At 35.8% G+C, this 20,204-nt stretch overlaps 1 protein-coding gene across 4 annotated transcripts in view; it reads right to left on the minus strand.

Annotated features, from left to right (window-relative positions):
• The window catches only part of LOC139937316 (transcription factor 4-like), a 143,415-nt gene that overhangs the window by 64,537 nt on the left and 58,674 nt on the right, over window positions 1-20,204 (minus strand). For all 4 annotated transcript variants that reach the window (XM_071932420.1, XM_071932421.1, XM_071932419.1 and 1 more), the window contains one exon: window positions 13,528-13,607. In XM_071932420.1, coding sequence (XP_071788521.1) covers window positions 13,528-13,607 — 80 coding nt within the window. The remainder of the gene's footprint in view (window positions 1-13,527; window positions 13,608-20,204) is intronic.

The raw sequence follows: 20,204 nt of genomic DNA on the forward strand, positions 1-20,204 counted from the left end.
CAACATCAGAAGACCGCTAATATTTGGGAATCATTTTCCTCCTTACAGAATCATAATCTTGAAGTTGGTTTAATGCAACAGCGCTAGAAACTGATTGCTATTATGCAGGGTCTCAACCCTTTTGGTTTGTCCTTCGAGGTGGGTCATGGGATCTGACTTACATGTAATGTACATCACCATGCATTCAAACTTCGATGGGTGGATTGCTTCCGGATCCAAGTTTGGGTGGAATTGTTTCAGGATCAAGGTAAGAGCTAACAGACTGTGCAAGTCTTGAGTGTATCCCAAAGTTACGGTAGGTGATTTGAAGCATTAAAGCAAAGTAAGTAAATGTAGGATCCCAAGTCGTGCCCAACATGCATGGTCTACTGTGATCTACTGGCTTAAGTGTTATAGACTTATACCATATGTAAGTGCCAATCAACTGTGCTTCTTCATACGTGCACATGTAGGCCAACTACCTCAAAATACAAAATACGTACAAAATATACGACCATGTATGTAGGCCTACTATAAATTTGTCCTTCAACAAACTCCCCTTTTACCATGTCAATCATGTTAAATTCAAAATATTTTCTAAAAATTTTATGAAATATTTTTCCAATTATAATATAACACATCAGTTAGCATAAAAACAACAACTCACCCAGCTCATACAGTCTTCCACATTCGCCAAACTCTCCAAAAACAACATGTTGAATTATGTGCCAATATCTATTCCACTACAAATGTATGAACATCAAATGCAAATGCAGAAGGTGTGTTGCTGTTGTACCGTACACATGTCATGACTATTGTACACACATACACATGTACAGTATATAACACAAGAGTGTACGTTGTACTACCAAGGTCTGTATTGTTTATAATGAGTTCCCTTTGTGTGGTTGGAGCGCTGCGTGATGCGAGTGTAAGCAGTAGTGGTTGTAGGGAGATGATGCATTTGCATTTATCTAGCTTGATCACCGCATGTTCTTTACACTCCAAACAAATTGGTATTAATTAGTTTCTCAAAATGCACGTATATAGTATGCTGTACAACATGGTTCAGTTTGTTATATTCTTCAGTAAGAGTGGAAAAATTCTGGCTCCTATCTTACGCATAGTATCCTATCTTATGCCATCAAGTTATCTGGAATAATCGGTTGTTTATTGTTTGAACTTTCAAAACTTGTGAATCTACATGTATATATAACCTCTAGTTATACAATGTTTCGATTGAATTGTTAACAAACAAACAAACAAACAAACAAACAAACGCACGAACGAATGAACGAACGAACGACATACGAACGAACGAACGAACGAACGAACGAACGAACGAACGAACGAACCAACGAACGAACGAACGAACGAACAAACAAACAAACAAACAAACAATCAAACAAACAAACAATTTTTATACACACTACATGTAAATTGTACTAAACATGTACATGTACATGTGTAAAACTACAGGAAAATTAAAAACCTTTTTAATTCAGGATAAAAAATGTTTTAAAAAACAATAAATATAAAGCAAAACCAACATAACAGTTTAAATTCTGTGAAATTAATGGTTCATTTACTTATGGACAAATTTAACTAATATTTTAATTGTTAACTAATTTACTCCCAAACAAACAATACATCCCAATTTAGGAGATATTGCTTTTGATGCATAGTTTGCCTGGGGCAGTAGCATCAAGTACCCATTAACCAATCACAATGCAGCCATCTGTTGCATACACTGGACTAATAAGACCTTTCAACTCAAAAGAGAGGAGATCTCATGGCTTTTGTGCAATGTCATTCAACCATAGCAAAGAAGACTACTACAAGGTTGAATAACTCAAGCAAGCCTACATTGTATAATGCTTTTCATATGGTGGCAACAGTCCAATAAATGGATCAATACTACAGACAGTACTCTGGTTAAATGCAATCCCATCTAGCAAGATGTGTAACATTCCCATGGAATAACTGTGATTCTGACCCTGTTTTGATCTCAAACAAATAGATTTCACCATTTCTAAAAAAAGTGCTGAGAGGTGGACATGGTTCGTTAAGGCTTCATGTTTATAACATAAACACTATGTAAAAATCAAGTGTTAATACTGTACAAAATGATATTCTTTTTGGTAATAAAAAATAAAATGAAAAAAATTAAAACATGGTCACACATCGGTGTACCTGTATAAATTTATAGGTAAAAACCAAAATAAATATTCTTTATCCCCAATGCAAATTTCGATCTATTAAATGGTCACAGTTGTTGCTAAAAAGATTTCCTTATATGTTAGGTTGATTGTCATGTTTTATTTCATTTGTTATCATTGTAATATCTGAAGTTAATTCGTCACAAAGCAACATATTATTACTTTCATAATATTTCGTTTTGTTTATAAACAGTACTGACCCTTAAAACTTCTGGGTGCAGTTGAAGCTACATGTAGCAATTGGTGTCAAACAAATTTATTCCTAAAAACTTAGTTCAGAAGTATAATTAAACCACAAGGAATCATGTTATTAATAAATGATGATTACTGTCAATGTGATTTAAAGAGTGACCCATCTCCTCATTTATTTTTACAAGTTTGTGGCTTATAATTTAAACAATTGTGGAAAACAGTAAGAGTTGAATTTCACTTTTGTTGCGATATTCTTAAAATTTGTTGTATTAAAAAAAAGCTCTATTGTGTCCACATGACAAAATTTACGGCATAAACTTGTTACGATTCATACAAATACAGAAACATTGGCTTTTTTGCATACTTTTCCACCACATATTGATTAAGATCAGGATAGTTTGTCCTGACAGTGTCAGAATTAACATTGTATTTAAAGTGTCATTGGTACATCTTTCCAGGTCTTTCAATATGGTGTTACTACATGTATGCAGGATACTTGATACAAATTATAAATTAGTGTTATTAACATTTTCAGCCAATTTTAGCACCTTCGTGAAGGTTTTAGGACACTAAATAGTATGAATGACATATAAGTTTATTTGCCATATATACATGTAATGTCCCCCAAGAAGTAACCTTTCTCCATAGCCAATGTTCAGGTACGTTTGTCCACATTCACCTATTTTAAAGTAATGTTTTCGTGAAGTGACCTATTGCAATAGCCCTCACTACGCATGTGTTTGTACACAGCACCCTGCGGGCAAAACACTATTCCCCCCCCCCCCCCCCATTTTCACAAAGTGACGTTTGGGTTGAGGAATTATTAACTAATTGAATAGTTTCAGGAGTGCATTCAAAGGTACTGAAAGTTATTAAGCAGAATCAGAAACAGTTGTGCATGATACGAGTGACGAATTGCTAAGTAAGTGTTATCCTTGCAACATCAATGCCTGGTGAAGATGAAATAAGTCATTTATTCCTAGTCTTCCTGATTTATTCCTGGGACTGGACATCTGTTATACTGCCAGGGGATATCTCACCAGTAATATTTGCATCCCAATGAAAGATCCCAAACCACAGTCTGCTTTGCAGTCTGCTTTGCTGTGTAGTGTCAGTAATGCTACAGGGATGTGAGAAAATGCAAAAAAAAAACCACATCCCCCAAAAATCAATATGTTTGAGGGTTGAGGCAACAGCTGTATTGGATGAGAGGCAGTAGCGACTCCCACATACAATTTTGTACTGACAACTGCAGTTACAAGGACAGCATAGGCACCATCCACAAGAAAATGTGAGGCAATTCACACCTGTTGAATGTTTCCTTTTAGAAATGAAAGGTCAAGTGCAATAGTCTTATTAGTGTACTTAACAAAAAACTCAACTGCCATTGTTTTCTTTTGTATTTTCACCCTTTAAGCGACACAAACAACTGTCATTGGGTCTTAATATCATTTTGTAAGACAACATGTAGCCTTAGGTGTTCATGTTCTGAAACAAGTCATACAGTAATTGCCCACTGATTGAGCCATTTCAGCCCTTTGGCTGAGCGAGGTATCTACACTGTACAGGTAAGAAGACAGTGTATTTACAACAAGGCCACAAAGCTGTGTTAGATGTGATGAGAGGGAAGTGGGCAAATTCTCAGAGGTGGAAAGCCATTTGACATCACATTTTCAAAGACAACAATTTTAGTTAAATAAACTCAATTTACTTTCTTGAATTAAAACGTAACTATTAAACTGTTGACAGTCTGAATTCGGCCATAGGAACTTAAACAATGCTAGTATAGTAAGTCAAACTTGATCCAACAAATTGCCCCATCAATGCATAATATATCCCTCATTAATTTAGACATTTGTTACTTTGTAATAACAATACTTCATAAATACCTGGGACAGTTTCTCCATTTTTATTGGTTGAGAGGAAATCACATGGGTGTGTTTAAACGGATGATATAACCACAGCCAGAAGTGTTTAAACACAGTTAGCCAATGTGGCCACTGAATCAGTATAAGGAGTATACAACTTGGATTTCTGATGTTATAACCTTGTTCATCACTTTGACTTTAACACTCAAGAAAGCTGAATTTATCCCCAAAAGATGGAGGGTTTTGAAGCTTTGGGAAATTAGAGTAGTGTGTTATGACTATATTGAGACAATTTTTGAACAAATTTTTATTTAAAATCATTCTTGAACAAAACAATAAATTTATTCATAGTGAAAGAGCCCCAAAAGTTTGCACTGAGATCAGTGGTCTGTGGCAGAATCATTTAGTCTGGTTTCCCAACATAGTCCCATGCCATTAGCCCTTATTAGAGGCAGAAACAAGATGAGGCAGAAACAAGATGTCAGTTTCATTTATTAATTGGCCTGTTCACATGGATAGAAAATAATGCAGAAATTGCGTACGACCGACTAGGCGAAAAGCTTGCAGAGTTTCGTTCTCAAATTTACATTTTTTTGAAAACTGTCAGGTATTTATAAATGGCAATCGTGTTGAATCAGTAAAGTAATCAGAAATCAGGCTTTGGCGGGTTTAAAATACTAGTTTAAAACAATGGTCGCTGGTTTTCAGTTCTCGAGTGATGAGGGCTTAAGTGACTTTATTCAGTTGACTTTATATTCTCTTGGTTTATTTTTAGTCAGGTGTTCGAAACTTAACTTTGATTTTGTTTTAATGTATAATGATGAAACTGCAATTGGGATGAGCATTTATAAAACCTTACTATATGAGTAAGCACTTTCACCTGAGGGCATGCCATCATTGGTCTTAATCCTGTTATGACTGAAATATCATATGTGCATACACGTACTCAACATGTATGGAAGTCAAAGAAAGAGCTTGCAAAACTGGACTTTGAAGGAACCCTGTGGCTCTTTGTGATGGCATATCATCTAATATGCATACTGCTACTCTGTCAAGTCTGCACCTGTACAGGTGTAAAACAGACAGGCTCCAATTCCAAATATTCAGACTTGCTGATGTGACTGATGGACTCAACTGACTTCTGACTGTTGGATGGATTGAGTCACTTCATGTAAATCACTGTACATTGTATCTTTATAGACATTTTGATTCCCTCTTCTATCCAACTCAAGTTTGTAATGCATAACGTCCTACCAACTGCTCTGTATCCTATAGACATGCAAACACTAAGACAAAAAAACTGCAAACCTTAAGCCAATTATTATTAATATAAGCAAAACTGACCAAGACTGTTTGGATGGTGACATAGTTTGCTTTATATTCATTTGTAGAGATAACATGTGACAAACTAAGTCAATCACTTTGAACTCATATCACTTCACTTTTATAGTTCAAAATTGTATCCACAGTGGTACTGCAGAGTCATCAAAATATGCAATTGGTGTAGCCACAGTTTTGTTTCATCTGTAAGTATCCAAGCAGCCAATCAGCAGGAATACAACCATTGTTGAAATTGACACGTTACAAAACAAGTAAAGAGAATAGGGCTCAGTTTCACATTGATATTGTTTGTTAACCTTTTCAGTTCACTTCTTAATCATTTACTTTGCCACAGAAGAAAGTTAGCCTATTATGTTTAAAGACACTGGACATTATTGGTACTTGTCAAAGTCCAGTCTTCTCACTTGGTGGATCTCAACGCAAAGTCGCATGCTTTCAGATGCTTGATTTTGAGACCTCAAATTCTAAGTCTGAGGTCTCGAAATCAAATTCGTGGAAATATACTTCTTTCTCAAAAACTATGTCACTTCACAGGGAGGCGTTTCCCACAATGTTTTATACTATCAACTGCTCTCCATTACTTGTAACCAAGTAAGTTTTTATGCTAAAAATTATTTTGAGTAATTACTAGTAGTGTCCACTGCCTTTAAGCACAACATAATTGTGTGTACCAGCAGGTATAGGTCAACTGTGACCCGCTCCTGAAAATGAGTCAGATGTTGACTATTTCAAGAATTGAGTTATATGCATGGCTGGAAAGAACACATCAGCAGCAGTAATTTGGTATATGTCTAAGCTTTGGGGTGTATCGCGTTGCTGAGCTACTCCCGTTTGAAATTAGCCAATACACTATTTTTGTGAAAAACGTACTACAAGTAAAGTGATGTTTTCAACTGCCATTTCGCACAAAAGGATACAAATTAGACATAAGTATTGTTACAAAATTGTTGTATTCAAAGATTTATTGCCTAAAAGTAAGTGTTCTAATCTAAAGTTTTACCATGCAAATGTAGATCTTAAAAAGTATTTTTAACAAACAAACAAAAAAAACCAAAAAAATCCACATTAAACATTAGCTTAACAATGCATTGGGCGACAACTGACTCATTTTCACAGAGTGTCACAAATTTGTTTTGGATAAAAACACTTTGACCCTTGACCCCTCAGGGACCATATTATATTTTTCTCTCAAAATTTGCCTAAAGAAGGCCTGCCATCAACCGCACCAAATAAAAAAAATGGAATCTCTGTAGGTTTAGATTGGACGACATTAGTTTCTTGCGCAAGTACACCTCGGACCAATGGCAAAAATGCCTCTTGTCAGGACGAGTCACATGGTTTTGTACAACCTCTAATTTTGTTATATTAAAACACTATGCTCAGTGTTCACAGACCAAATCTTCAAAATTGTCTTTACTCACATGCCACAAATCACTACAGCAAATTACCACTATACCTCCCCCAAGGATTTTGCAGTGTTTGTTAGTGTTAGTACTGTTCTGCTGTATGTATAATGTAAATAGCTAATGTTGTAGATGTCTTATTCAGTTGTGACTTGAATACAGTACATCATGTAGTTGAAGACTTGACTGGACCTAGAAGATTATCAGCTTCTATATTTGGTAATTCAATGTCATGTTGTGATTGATTGTTGAAGCCATGCTTCAGGGTTGATCCATGCTTTACAATAATGAGCTTCCTGGGATGGAGGTTATAGGATATGATCATTCAATGTGGTCAGGATTATAGCAGGCAGGTGCACAATACAAAGCTATGTCCCAAATACTTGTCATATATACAAATCAATACCATTCTCCTTAAGCAAGGGTGAATTTCAACATGGCGGCGTTATTTAGATGTACAGAAACCAAGAAACCTAGTTCATTTATATACAGACAAACTGTACATGTAGTAATACATGCTTCTGTAGATCTTGAGTCCTATAGGTCTTATGTACATGTAGGTCTATTGAGATCTTCAAGTTTCACAAAATATAAAGTTAAATTTCTTTCCTTAAAATGTTTGACGTTGCAAAGCAAAGCAGTGTTAAGCTACATGTACGTGTATTATTATTCGGTACATGTAGTCCAGATAAGCTTCACTTGTTTTAAAAGTGGTCGGAATGATGACCTGATCAACCATAATTCTGAACGTGTGTTTGGGGGCCTTCATTTTACTAAATGTAAATCTATATTAAATGTATACGTTAATGTATGTATGTATGTATGCATGCATGCATGCATGTAGTACACACATTTGTAAACTTTTACACTCAACATGTCCTATTGCACAATGCACTTAACAAATTCACATGAGCTTAATTTGAACACAATCATGAATAGGTGATGTAATAAGATACTTTTCAAAATAGACCTGAATGGGCTTCCCCTTAAACTTAAAAATAGAAGTATGACACCCTGCTTGCAAAAAATGGCAGCTGGATTGGGCAGCTGCTTCTGCTGATTTGAACTCTAAATACCTACACCTGTACACAGTTTAACTTCACTGGATTCAAATAGGTGCATCCATACACACATAGGCACACCAAACTACTAGTACACATTAAGACATCTTCTTTATTATGTGGACCATTTGTAAGTCTTAAATTCGGACCCTGATACTTTCATAAGTGAAAGCTATTTTGTTTATTTATACATTGTAATAAACTTAGAGGTACCTAGCAAGATATTATACACAGTTTTGACAGCCCATGCCTTCCAAATAAATCAAGATAGAAGATTTTGAGTTCCTGACGTTAGCATTCTTGACAGACCTCAACAACCTATTAGATAATTGAGGTATTTAAATGATCAAAACTTCATATTTGCAGGGCATTTATTTACCTTTTGAATGCGCAGTTGGTGGGAGATGTTGACAAATAATTTAACAGCAAAAGACAATCAAAGTCCGACAATTTTTTTTTTTTAATAAGTTCAATAAGTTTGAAAAGAATACAAAGAAAACACGTTTAAATAATAGTTATTTTGTGACATTGATTGTTGCGATAACCGGTCAACTATCAGAGTAATCAGTTTTTCAAATCTCCAGCGATGTAATTTTTCCTTGTCTGTCATTTACTTCCGCGCGACGTTCATGAATTTTCTGATCGGCCTGTAAGTTGACCTTTGACACTAGACGATGCACCCTCAATGTTTTTACGGAACGCGCGATCAGCACATGTTTTTCTGCGCGATCTTATACTCAGGAAAAATAATTCTGTCAAGAAAATGACGTTGACATTTACTGCCGTTCGACAATCCATTGGACAACTCCAGACGAAAAACCAAAACGTCTTTCAGGTGATTTGCAACGGAAATACTTTCTTCAGAAGGCTAGTTTTTGGAAACTGAATCAACTTCCGTTCAGGTACGTTTCATGTGGATTGCATGAAGGTAATAAAGCCTGGAATGTCATTTTGCAATTAAGTCTGTCTATTTTCTGGATTGCATGCAAATCTGTCATTTTTGGGCGATCGTCACTTAAAATCTGTCAAATGATCGAAACTGACGTTTTTTACATTAAAACAAAATGTGGACGCTTGACAAAGTTTTAATTTTTGATAGATATTAGGTATGAGAGGCTGCAATAATCAGAGAAATTACAATAGTCTTGTGCCAGAAAAAAAATAATTACAGACAATATTTGCTTTGTTTTTCTGTCAACCTTTTGCACTCCTCTGTCAGGCTTATATTTTCTGTGTTTGGTGTTTTGTTGATTTTTTACTGATTAGCTGTTCCGATCCAGTCGGAACAGCTATTGTTTTCGTCGAGATTTTTATTATTTTTATTATTATTATTATTATTATTATTATTCTTTGTTTCCGCCTAAAACCCCATAGCGTTTGTACGGCGTTTTTGTTTAGGCCACTACTCCTAAAGTATTAGGATAACATAGTTAAATCATATATCAAATTGAAGCTTAGAACCTAAGCTTTACTCTCATAAAAAAGTGTAACAATTCTTCATTAATTAACCACGTGGTCTTTATTTAAATTTTTAATTTGTAAACTTGATACAGTCACTTTCATGTTATTGTGAAATATTCTCTTTGGTAATACAACACAGTATGTACCTCTATGAGTTGTTGACTTCTTGAGAGGAGTCTATACTATTTTGTTTCCTACCCGCGTTCTGGACACACTACTCTGTACACGCACAACGTACGGAGGTTTGGGATTTTCGTTAGAACGTGCGTTAAATTTGTCCTTGTTTTTCTAACCGCGTTCTGGACCAATTACTCTGTGCATGGGTTTTCGTTAAAACGAACGTGCGTAATTAGATAGGGGTTTTTAACGACATCGACGTCGTCGTCAAAAAAACCTAAAGGCATCTAATACTACATTTCAACCATACTTAATAGTTATATTAATACTTAACAGTTCATATTTAGTGACAATGGCCGCAAAATCATGAAACGGGAATTATTTCGCCGAATCATAATCCCCTCTGTTGATGCACACATGTAAAAACCCACCATTTTTGCATCGTGCCCTTCTAGCCTAGTGGTCATCAGTCGCGACTACACATCAAAGAATTGCGAGTTCGATTCTCCGTCCGATATCAATTTTTTTTTTATCCCCCAAAACTAAAAATATATTTCTTTTTGTAATATTTAAGTTTGATTCTTATCTCTATATCGATAGTGTTGCCTTTTCTTTTTCTCAATTGTAAGCCCAACATAACCTGTGTGCATGCATGACATGATATGTTTAAAAACACAGTAAGCGAAAAATGGTGATCATAAGCGCAGAGTTTGGTGGTTAAGAGTTCTGTGAAATCAACTTGTACTAGATCAAACATCAAACCAACGACCATTTTTTTTTTAATTCGTAATTAATTAACCACGTGACCCATATTTGCATATTTAATTGGGAACTCTTTGTAGCACCATATCTCAAGAATTACACGGCCGTTTAACAGACTGCTTGTAGATATAGACTCCTTGGGGATTGGAGTAACTGATTCTAATAAGAGATGTTTCAGTCCATTAAAATCAATCAAAGGACGTCTATAATTAACGATTAATTAAAAATCTTGGCATCATGGGTACAACGTAGTACCTCATAAACTGGATGCAGTCACATTCAACACATTGCAATAGCTTACCACGGTTAATGCAATACAAAATTGAGATTTTGCACAAGGCATTGGATTAGGATAAGTTGCATACCATCGTGTACCTTATGAAATTTATTAGTACGAAAAATACAATTTTAAGACTGTGACGTCATCACATGTTAATTTATGCTAATTAGAAGCTTTAATGAGTTTTTCTTTGCAGCACTATATCTCACGAAGTGTACGGCCGATTTCAAAGTTTTTTTCAGTATTAGACTCATTAGTCATAGGAGAATTGCCTCGGGTATCCGCGACCATATCTGAAGAGTTACACAACCGATTTAATTTTGTTCTTTATTTATAGATTCCTAAGGCATTAAATTTTGTTGGGGAAAATCCGTGACCCCATTTTGACCTCTTCTTTTGGGTCAACCGGAAGTAGGACCATTTCTCAAGAACTACACAACCGATTTTCAAACTTTTTTCAGTTATAAACTACTTAGGCATTAAATTAACTTTGAAAACTAAGACCCCCATGTTGACCTTTATTTCCGGGTCAACCAGAAGTTGGACCTTATCTCAAAAACAACCCAACCGATTTTCAGACTTTTTTCAGTTATGGGCTCCTTTGGCATTGGACAATCGCATCGGGTAGGTATGACCCCATGTTGACCTTTATTTCCGGGTCAACCGGAAGTGGGACCTTATCTCAAGAACTGCACAACCAATGTTAAAGTTCTTTTCAGTTATAGACCCTTTGAGCTCTAAAGATTGAACTTGGATTACCTTGACCCCAAATTGACCTTTACTTCCGGGTCAACTGGAAGTGGGACCATATCTCAAGAACCATGCAACCAATCTTCAGTTTCTATTCAATTATAGACCCCTTGAACATTGAAAATTAAAAACGGAACAGCTCTGTGTTTGTTCACAAACACTTGATGTCTAGTTTTATTTGAAAGTACATCTGTTGGGCCTCATTAAAACAATGATGTTTCTTGTGACTTACTTGAGCTTGTTTTGAATTGAATATAAATAACCACAGGTTTCACTGCTGCAGACTCTACATTTTTAAAAGGGATCACCACACAATTAAAATTGACTGAACTATCCTTATATAATTATTTTAATAAACCTTAATATGTATACAATTATTTGAAATATCTGAAAGGTCAAAATTTATTTTTTGAAAAATGACATTTGAGGTTGTAAAATGGTCCATATTTCAAAGAAGATGCCATATAGTGGACATCCAACCATCGTTAGTGTAGTATCATCTGATGTTTTATTTGTCCAGATGAATGATTGTTAAATCAAAAGACTGAATCACTCACAAGTAAATGTTGTATAATGCCATGAATGCTAGAATAATGGCAGATGTCACACTGCTGTGATAACGAAAACGATAATGATGCAAAGAGAACGTATTCTATTGGTTGAAATTGCTCCACGCAGAATACACCCATGCTTATTCAACCAATCAAAAAGACATTGGCGTGCATTTTCAAGTTGTTGTTTTCGTTCTCGTTATTGAGGCCTGTGTGACCGAGCCTTAACTAGTGCCTGCATCAAACCATGCAGACTTGCTCAATGTTTTAACAAGCAATATGCCGTTTTTGCATCAAAATAAATATTATTGACATTTAAATGTGTCTCATATCATTGCTGGTAAGCATCCCCCACTTATACTTCTAACTCTACATTTTCAGTATTTTGTGGCATTTTGCATAATTCAATTTTATCCATACTAATGGTTGCAGTGTTGTAGCTGGAAGTCTGGCACCCTAACCAAGGCATTCAAATCGGGACAAGTGGATTGAGGTTTGCCTTATTGCCTACAGTGTACACAAGTACCAGAGCAGAGTACCTGCAAGATTTGTCACTAGTGTCAATGTATTGTATGTTCAAACAAAACGATTGAGAGGACAGAGACCTGGGCCCAATGTCATGGCTTTGCTTACCGAAGCATAGAATCAGGGAAGCAGGGAATTCTGTGCTTACATCAAGCGTATTTCATGGGTTAGCAGGGCTTGTGAGCGTGCGTACCCCACACTACTAGGCATTCTCTGCTTACACAGCTAGATGAGACATCAATAATGTAGCTCTATGGTGTTACTCCATCGTAACTAATTGTCATTCTTTGCCTTGAAAACAGGGCTTAATTGCTACATTAATAATTACACGAATAACTTTTTTTCTTCTTCAACTTTGCTTTCAAAAGAAAAGGACTAAATAACTGATTATATGCGTACAAGTTTTGATTGAAACGCACATTGTTCCGATCAATCCAATCAAGAACCGCTACAACCCGAACAAAAATTTCAACAAAATCATTAGCCTATCCAATTAAAATCATTAGCCTATCCAAGTAAAATCATTAGCCTATCCAAGTAAAATCATTAGCCTATCCAAGTAAAATCATTAGCCTATCCAAGTAAAATCATTAGCCTATCCAAGTAAAATCATTAGCCTATCCAAGCAGCCTTGGATGAGAGTGAATTAACACATTACAGGGACACAAGATGTTAGGAAACAACAGAAGCTGTTCGTGACTGATTCTATATTATTTATTAAGACAAGTGAATACTGATGAAGTCAAGACTAGAGGTGCTCATGCTAAATGATGACCCAACCTTCAATCTCAGCTATGAGGAGGGCAAGTTTTACTAAGATTAAATTATTCATATTTATATTTATAGTTACTCTTATTAAATTTTCTGTTGTATAAACCTAATAGCAAGGCTTATGAGGTAAAAATGTGCTGCACTACTATTCTGCCATAATGTCTGTTTTGACCATTCTTTGTGAGCCAACCAGAATACAGAACAAGCAAGAGGTGTGTTATAACACTATATAATTGAATTGACTTACCGCTATCTGTGCATTGGGTGTGATATTAGACTCTCTGGACATTGATGGGTAGGGCATAGTGTAGGGATCCTTCGATTTTCCTGGTGAGATAAAAGTAAATCTTATAAAACTTTGATGTGAAACCTTCCATTTATACTGTAAAATATTACCTTTATTTTGTCAAGGTTAATTCTACGTCTTATGATTTGTCTTCATACAAAACCGTCATGTTAAGGATTAGGGTACTTTTTCAAAACGTCCATAGATTTACATACAACTTACAGGGTTTGAAGATAATGATAGTGGAAAGCTTCCCTTTAAGTATTACTTACTGAGTTGCTGTAGTTTTTGAGAAACGAGCAAAACAATGTCATGAAAATAGGTTTGTAAAGGCTTAAAATAATTTTAGTCTCATGTGACCAAAATTATTTTCATGACATTGTTTTACTCATTTCCCCAAAACTACAGCACCTCAGCAAGTAATATTTTCAGGGAAGCTTTCTACTATCATTATCTTCAAACTGTGTAAGTTTTAGTGTAAATCTGTGTACATTGTGTTTTTTTTCCTACAAAAAGTACCTACACCCTTTTGTGTAGTTTTAACAAGCTTTGACAAATGTACTGACCGAAGAACTAAAGCCTGGTTCATACGTCCTGCGAGTGCAAAAAAAAACGTTGAAGTCACAAATTCACAACAAATAATTTTCACAGGTTGAGTTGTGCTCAACTTTCCAGAGTTTTTACGTCAAATTCACGTCAAATGCGCATCGCTCTCGCGTACGAACCAGGCTTAAGCCAATGCCATGCTGCTGCCCACAATAACAATTATAATGTTCGACGCTAGCTTTTTAAGATGGACTTTGTGGTATTTGTGCAAGCTGCCTTTTTTTAACCGTGGAAACTTCATTTATTCAAAATGCTTGCGCAATCTTCAAAAAAGGCCATCTTCAAAGATAGAACACAACTCCATGTGAGAAAGCGCCTTACTGAGAAAGTGTCCTCTAGCATTCACTGTCTCTTGCAAAAAGACTTGAAGTCCATTCTTAAGGAAATGTTTAGTAATTGAATCTGCAGTCGTTACAGACAATAAAAACTACAAAGCGTTGATTTTTGAAAGAAATCTTTAAAATGAAAATAGAAAAAAAAAGGGAAGCAATTTTGTAATTATCATTGTTATAAGAAAATATCAATCCCTTTATATCATGGTCAGTGTTCTTACACACCATCACATTGACCCTAGTATTAGTACATTTACATTGTACATGTACCAGCAATTAACAGGTCCTGGCAAGCCCAAGTGTCGTACTAATTGCATCTTATACGACAATGCTTCTAATACATCGTTTCTTGGACCCAATATATTTTTCCGGTAATTTTGGGTACTGTGTTTTGTCTGCCCAGTATCTTATCCACAGGAAATTAAGATTCATACATGTACTGTGAGGTACTCTGTCTTTTTCAAATAGAAAAGTAAATGATCCCATTCTAAAATGTGCGAATGAATCTTTTAATTAAATACGGATAAATATTAAAATAAAATATGAAAATAAAACATTGGCATGTTCCAAACATTAAATCATGCCCATCAGCCATTGACATGAAATACGGTAACAAACCTCCATGAAACAATTTAAAACAATTCCTTCACTGCATTAAACACGACACATATACTTGCCACAAGTTCTTTTCCATCGCTTGTACACATTTGATCAAAACAAATAATTAAATAACACATTTACTGAAATGTCATAACTTTAAATTACTCTACCTTCACAGCAAATTAAATTACAATAATTAGGTAGCATGAAATTGCTGGTTGCTTTGAAGGAATAATGTACATGTGTCTCCAGCTACATGTGAAATCTGTCTCACCACACAAACATCTAGGCTCTATAAACAAAATTAGCGGAGTTGTTTTTATTGTACCTACCAAATGGTCATCTCCAAAACAAACCTCTCAACTTGACCACAGTCTAACACAATCAGATTTGTGAATACCAAGCCTGATTTCTCTTAGCACACAGTGGAATAATGTTATGGGTCCAGTATGATTGAGTAAAAATTAAATTAAAATTGCTGATATATGATGGCAGGGCGATGACAGTGGCATTGCTTTCTCACAATCAAATTCTCAAATTTCACAGCACACAAATTAAATTAGCATTATTTGCTGCAAGGTCTTTTACAAGTTTGTAGGTATGAAGAAATTAAGGCTCTTAGAGGAAAGGCAAAGCAAAAATAACAATTAGATTATTGCAACTTTTAAGTACATGGCCACACAAACATTCTTGCAGTTAGTCATGTTATTCAACAACTTCAGACAGCAAACTTTACTTGGGTTGAATTTACGAAAACATATGCTTGTGCAAATGCGTACTATACACATGTCAAACATGTATGTTTACAAATGATCTGTACTTTGGGGACGATACACACAGCTTACATGAATTGATTTTCAAGCCTTTTTTTTTTCCGGCTTATTTTTTTGACAAAATTTGAAAGATGCAAATATGTTAGTTTTTTTTTCCTCTTGATGTGAATTGAACTGAGGTCCACTGGAGTAGCAGTCTTTTTTTCATCATCATCTGAACCCTGTCTCCAATGTCTTTTCTGTAATCAGTGTGTTGCTAAACGATGTACATGTAGTTCAAATGCCAGATACAATGTACCAGAAGAACCTTGAAGGGTGGTTGCAAAAAAAAAGGCGACCTCAAAAATGTTATCCCAAAAGAGAGTTCTTTTTTTCCCCACAAAATCACAAAACGTTTTTTATATCTTCATGCTTTTTATGTAGCTAATAATATAGCAGTCTGGCTTACATACATGTAGGGTAAACACAGACACCTGAGACATGTAGTTAACAGTCTGAGATGTTCTCTGCATCTGCACTTTACAAGCATACCAGTTACTAATTGTACTTGGCTGATAGTTTGGCTGTTAACCATAATTTTGTTGTGTTTAGCAACTTTTTGTGATTCAGCAACTCTATCAAATTGGGCCCTGGTCTACTCAATCATTTGTACGGGTCATGCAGTTATGGTAATGAACAGGATATGGGTGTATTTTGTATGCATGATTCTTAACTATTGAAGAACAATTGTATTCTAAAGGTCAACTTCCATATCCATGCAGCTGATTTTATGCAACTGATTAGACAACTGGAAATTCATAATTATTAAGGATAATGTATTTTTTTCAAAGCAGAATCTCCCCTTACTCAATCCTTACTCATTTGAAAATGGCAAATGCGTTCTACAAAAAAGGGCATCACAGTTTCCTCAGCCTATCTAAATTGGTATTATGGAACATGTTTCAGACTTTTAAGGCAGTGGACACTATTGGTAATAACTAAAAATAATTATATTAGCATAAAACCTTACTCGGTAACAAGTAATGGGGAGAGGTTGACAGTATTAAACATTGTAAGAAGCGGCTCCCTCTGAAATAATGAAGTAGTTTTCACCTAAGAATTAGACCTCAGTATTAGATTTTGAGGTCTTGAAATCAAGCATCTGAAAGCATACAACTTTGTGAAACCAGGGTGTTTGTTCTTTTGTTATTATCTCGCAACTTACATGTAGACAACAAATTGATCATAAATTTTCACAATTTTTTTCGATTATGCATATGTTGAGATATTTTTTACACCAAGTGAGAAGACTGGTCTTTGACAATTACCAATAATGTCCAGTGTCTTTAAAATGTAGTCCCCAATATCACCAATCAATTAACTGGAGTAGAGAATCTTTGTCAAACAAACCCAGATTCATAGACTTGCCCAGTCCTTCCAAAGTAGTTCATGTGGCCCCCTCTACTGATGATTAGTACAACAATTAGCATTACCAATCAACACCAATCAAGACTAATCAGACCTGCATACACTATGCAGGTTTTATTTAACTAAGTGCATTATGACCAATGTGTGAAAGTCTATAACCATCTAAAGGACCACTCTATGGTCTAACTTTGCTTTCCTAAATATGGATATTCAACAGCCAATCACAGCATACTGACTGTTGAACCTCTTTGTACATGACTGTTTATCCATGGTTGTGTGATGTGCATGGACTACCTTCTATAAATACACTGTAACACCAAAAAGCGTTAGTTGAAAAGCAGAACACCCGATAAATCTACTCCGCAGTAGTAGAATAAAGAAAGACATTTCTCTAGAAACAAACTCTACATGGCAAGTAGATACACACGTGGTGTTACCGCAAACCAAATATATATTGATACCTCATCATGCAATGCCTTAAATCCCAAATATGATTGATATATTTTAAAATAGTTGTCGTTTACATCTGATGCCAGTGGACATGTAAGCTGAACAGATCTATAATTATTGGGGATAAAACTAGGACTGTCATAATTTATCCATAAAGCTAGTCCCTGGAGAGGCAACACAATATTAATTTTGATGAAGCATTAATAAATAATGATTTTATGGTTGGTTAGTTTCATGCATGCACATTAACAGTGGTTAGAATCGGAATTGGTTAGAACTTTTATATGCTAGATTCATGGCAAATTTCAACAATGTAGATTTATCAATTTAAGTTTGCACACACCCTAATTTTTCGAAACATTACCAAAAATCCTTTTTTTTTTTTCTTTTTCTCAGTCTATAAGCCGCTCGACCTATTAAAAGCCATGCCCAGTTTCTCTACTCCTATTGGTGGAGAGCGCGTCACGTGGGTGTGCATAAACCTTTTGTTAATGACCGGTAAAAAGTGTTAATTCATGAGCGTGACACACGACCTTGCGACTGTTCTTATAAGCCAGTTTCTTCATTCCTATTGGTCGAGAGCAACGGCTGAAACAGTCAGCCACATCACGCGATACGCGCGACGCCCATATAGAGTTGTTTACGCGAGGGCAGCGGAGGGCTCTACCATTTCATAGCTGGAGGGGGTGTTGTGTTGAAAGAAATCATATAACAATTAAAATTTTGCATTTATTTTACTTTTTGACCATAAAGTGATGATGTTTTTGACCGAAAAATTTACATGTATGAATGGGAATCAAAGTGTGTTGAATCAGTTTTCAACTAGTGGTTTAAACCCGCTGAGGCCTGGCTCTTTATAATTTACCTCGACTTCGTCTCGGTAAATTATCAAGAACCAGGCCTCGTTGGGATTAAAACACTAGTTGAAAACCTCTTCACCACACATTGATTCCCTTATTGTATGCCCATCAAATGCACAGAGTTTCATGGCCATGAAATAAAATTTCTTGAATCTTTGACCTTTAGGTAGCTAAGGCTTTCTCAAACTTTTTTCGCTATTTGTTCCGAACCCATCGATTTTGTCAACAGCTTATAACTCGGCCATTTCCTTGAGTGTGCTATTCCCCCTTAAGATTGTAACAGTAGGTACACAGGTCAAACTCACCATGATTAATACAAATATGAGCTGTAGGCACCTACAACTAGCAGGGGGTGTTTCCCCACACAGAGTCTAAATGCCTGAAGCAGGAAAGGCTACCAGTACATGGAGAAGTTCCTGGGTCTTTCCAAGAGAGTAGCAATCAGGGTGTAATTACCTACAACTGGGATCTTGGCTGGACCATGGTTGGACCTAGGGTCTTACTCTATGTCAATTACCACTTGTCTTCAAATCATGTCTGGACTGTTAACCACATGGTCAATGACACATCACATTGACTTTTTTCACAACAATGTATGTCAGTACATTTGCACCATTGCATGTACACTGTAAATCTATGGTTATAATGACAAAATGACAGGAGTTCTGGGTAACAGGAGTTCTGAGTAACAGGAGTTCTGAGTAACAGAAGTCCTGAGTCACAGGAGACCCGAGTATAAAAAGCACTGGGTAAGAGGAGAGCTGAATGACAGGAGTCCTGGGTAACAAAGAAGGTGCTGACCAAATGGCGGGCAAAATAAATAAATGAAAAGTGGCAATTAAAAGTAATCACCTTCTCTGTCTGATATGTATTATTTGTAATGGTTCAAAGTGCCCCTTGAAAGGTTTACTCACTAACTTGAGAGTAAACGAGAAGATGAATTGTACAACATTTCTGGAACATTTTAGACACTCCTCGTTTACTTCGCTACACCGTACCAACACACGTAAAATACACACAGATGCACCACAATGATGTTGCACTATGCTCAAACAGGGTGCTTAAGCAAAACATAGAGGCTTCAAGGGCCCTTTTTGTTTGCTTAAAGCTATAAGCAAAAAAACCTTGCTTAACCAAGACTATCAAATGAAAAATTTGCTAGGAGGTCTGTTAAGCACAAAATCGACTGACAAGCAGCTCAATGAAATTGGGCCCAGGACGCAAGATTAAGAGAAGACTCAAGTCCTGAGTAACATGAGTTCTGAGTTACATGACTCAAGTTAACGCCGAAAACAATTTGCAGCTTTCGCGAATTTCAAGAGAGTCCATCTTTTCAAAGATTGCGCCCAACACTGTTATTATTATTCTTGTTTGCAGCAGCAGCATGGCTGTGACTAAGTTCTTCGGTCGTTTGTCAAAGTTTGATAAAACTACACATCATAAATGGTGCGCGTTTTATCTCAACACAAATGCTAACAAGTAGAATTACCCTGGACGAAATAAAGGTATTATTTTACAGTATGCCAGGGTCTATAAAGTCAAAATGGTCTTACCCTTAAAAGAATAATATTCCTGGCCTGGTTAATTTCATAGTTTCACTTACTATGAAC

Source organism: Asterias amurensis, chromosome 5, assembly GCF_032118995.1.
Source record: "Asterias amurensis chromosome 5, ASM3211899v1".
NCBI lineage: Eukaryota > Metazoa > Echinodermata > Asteroidea > Forcipulatida > Asteriidae > Asterias > Asterias amurensis.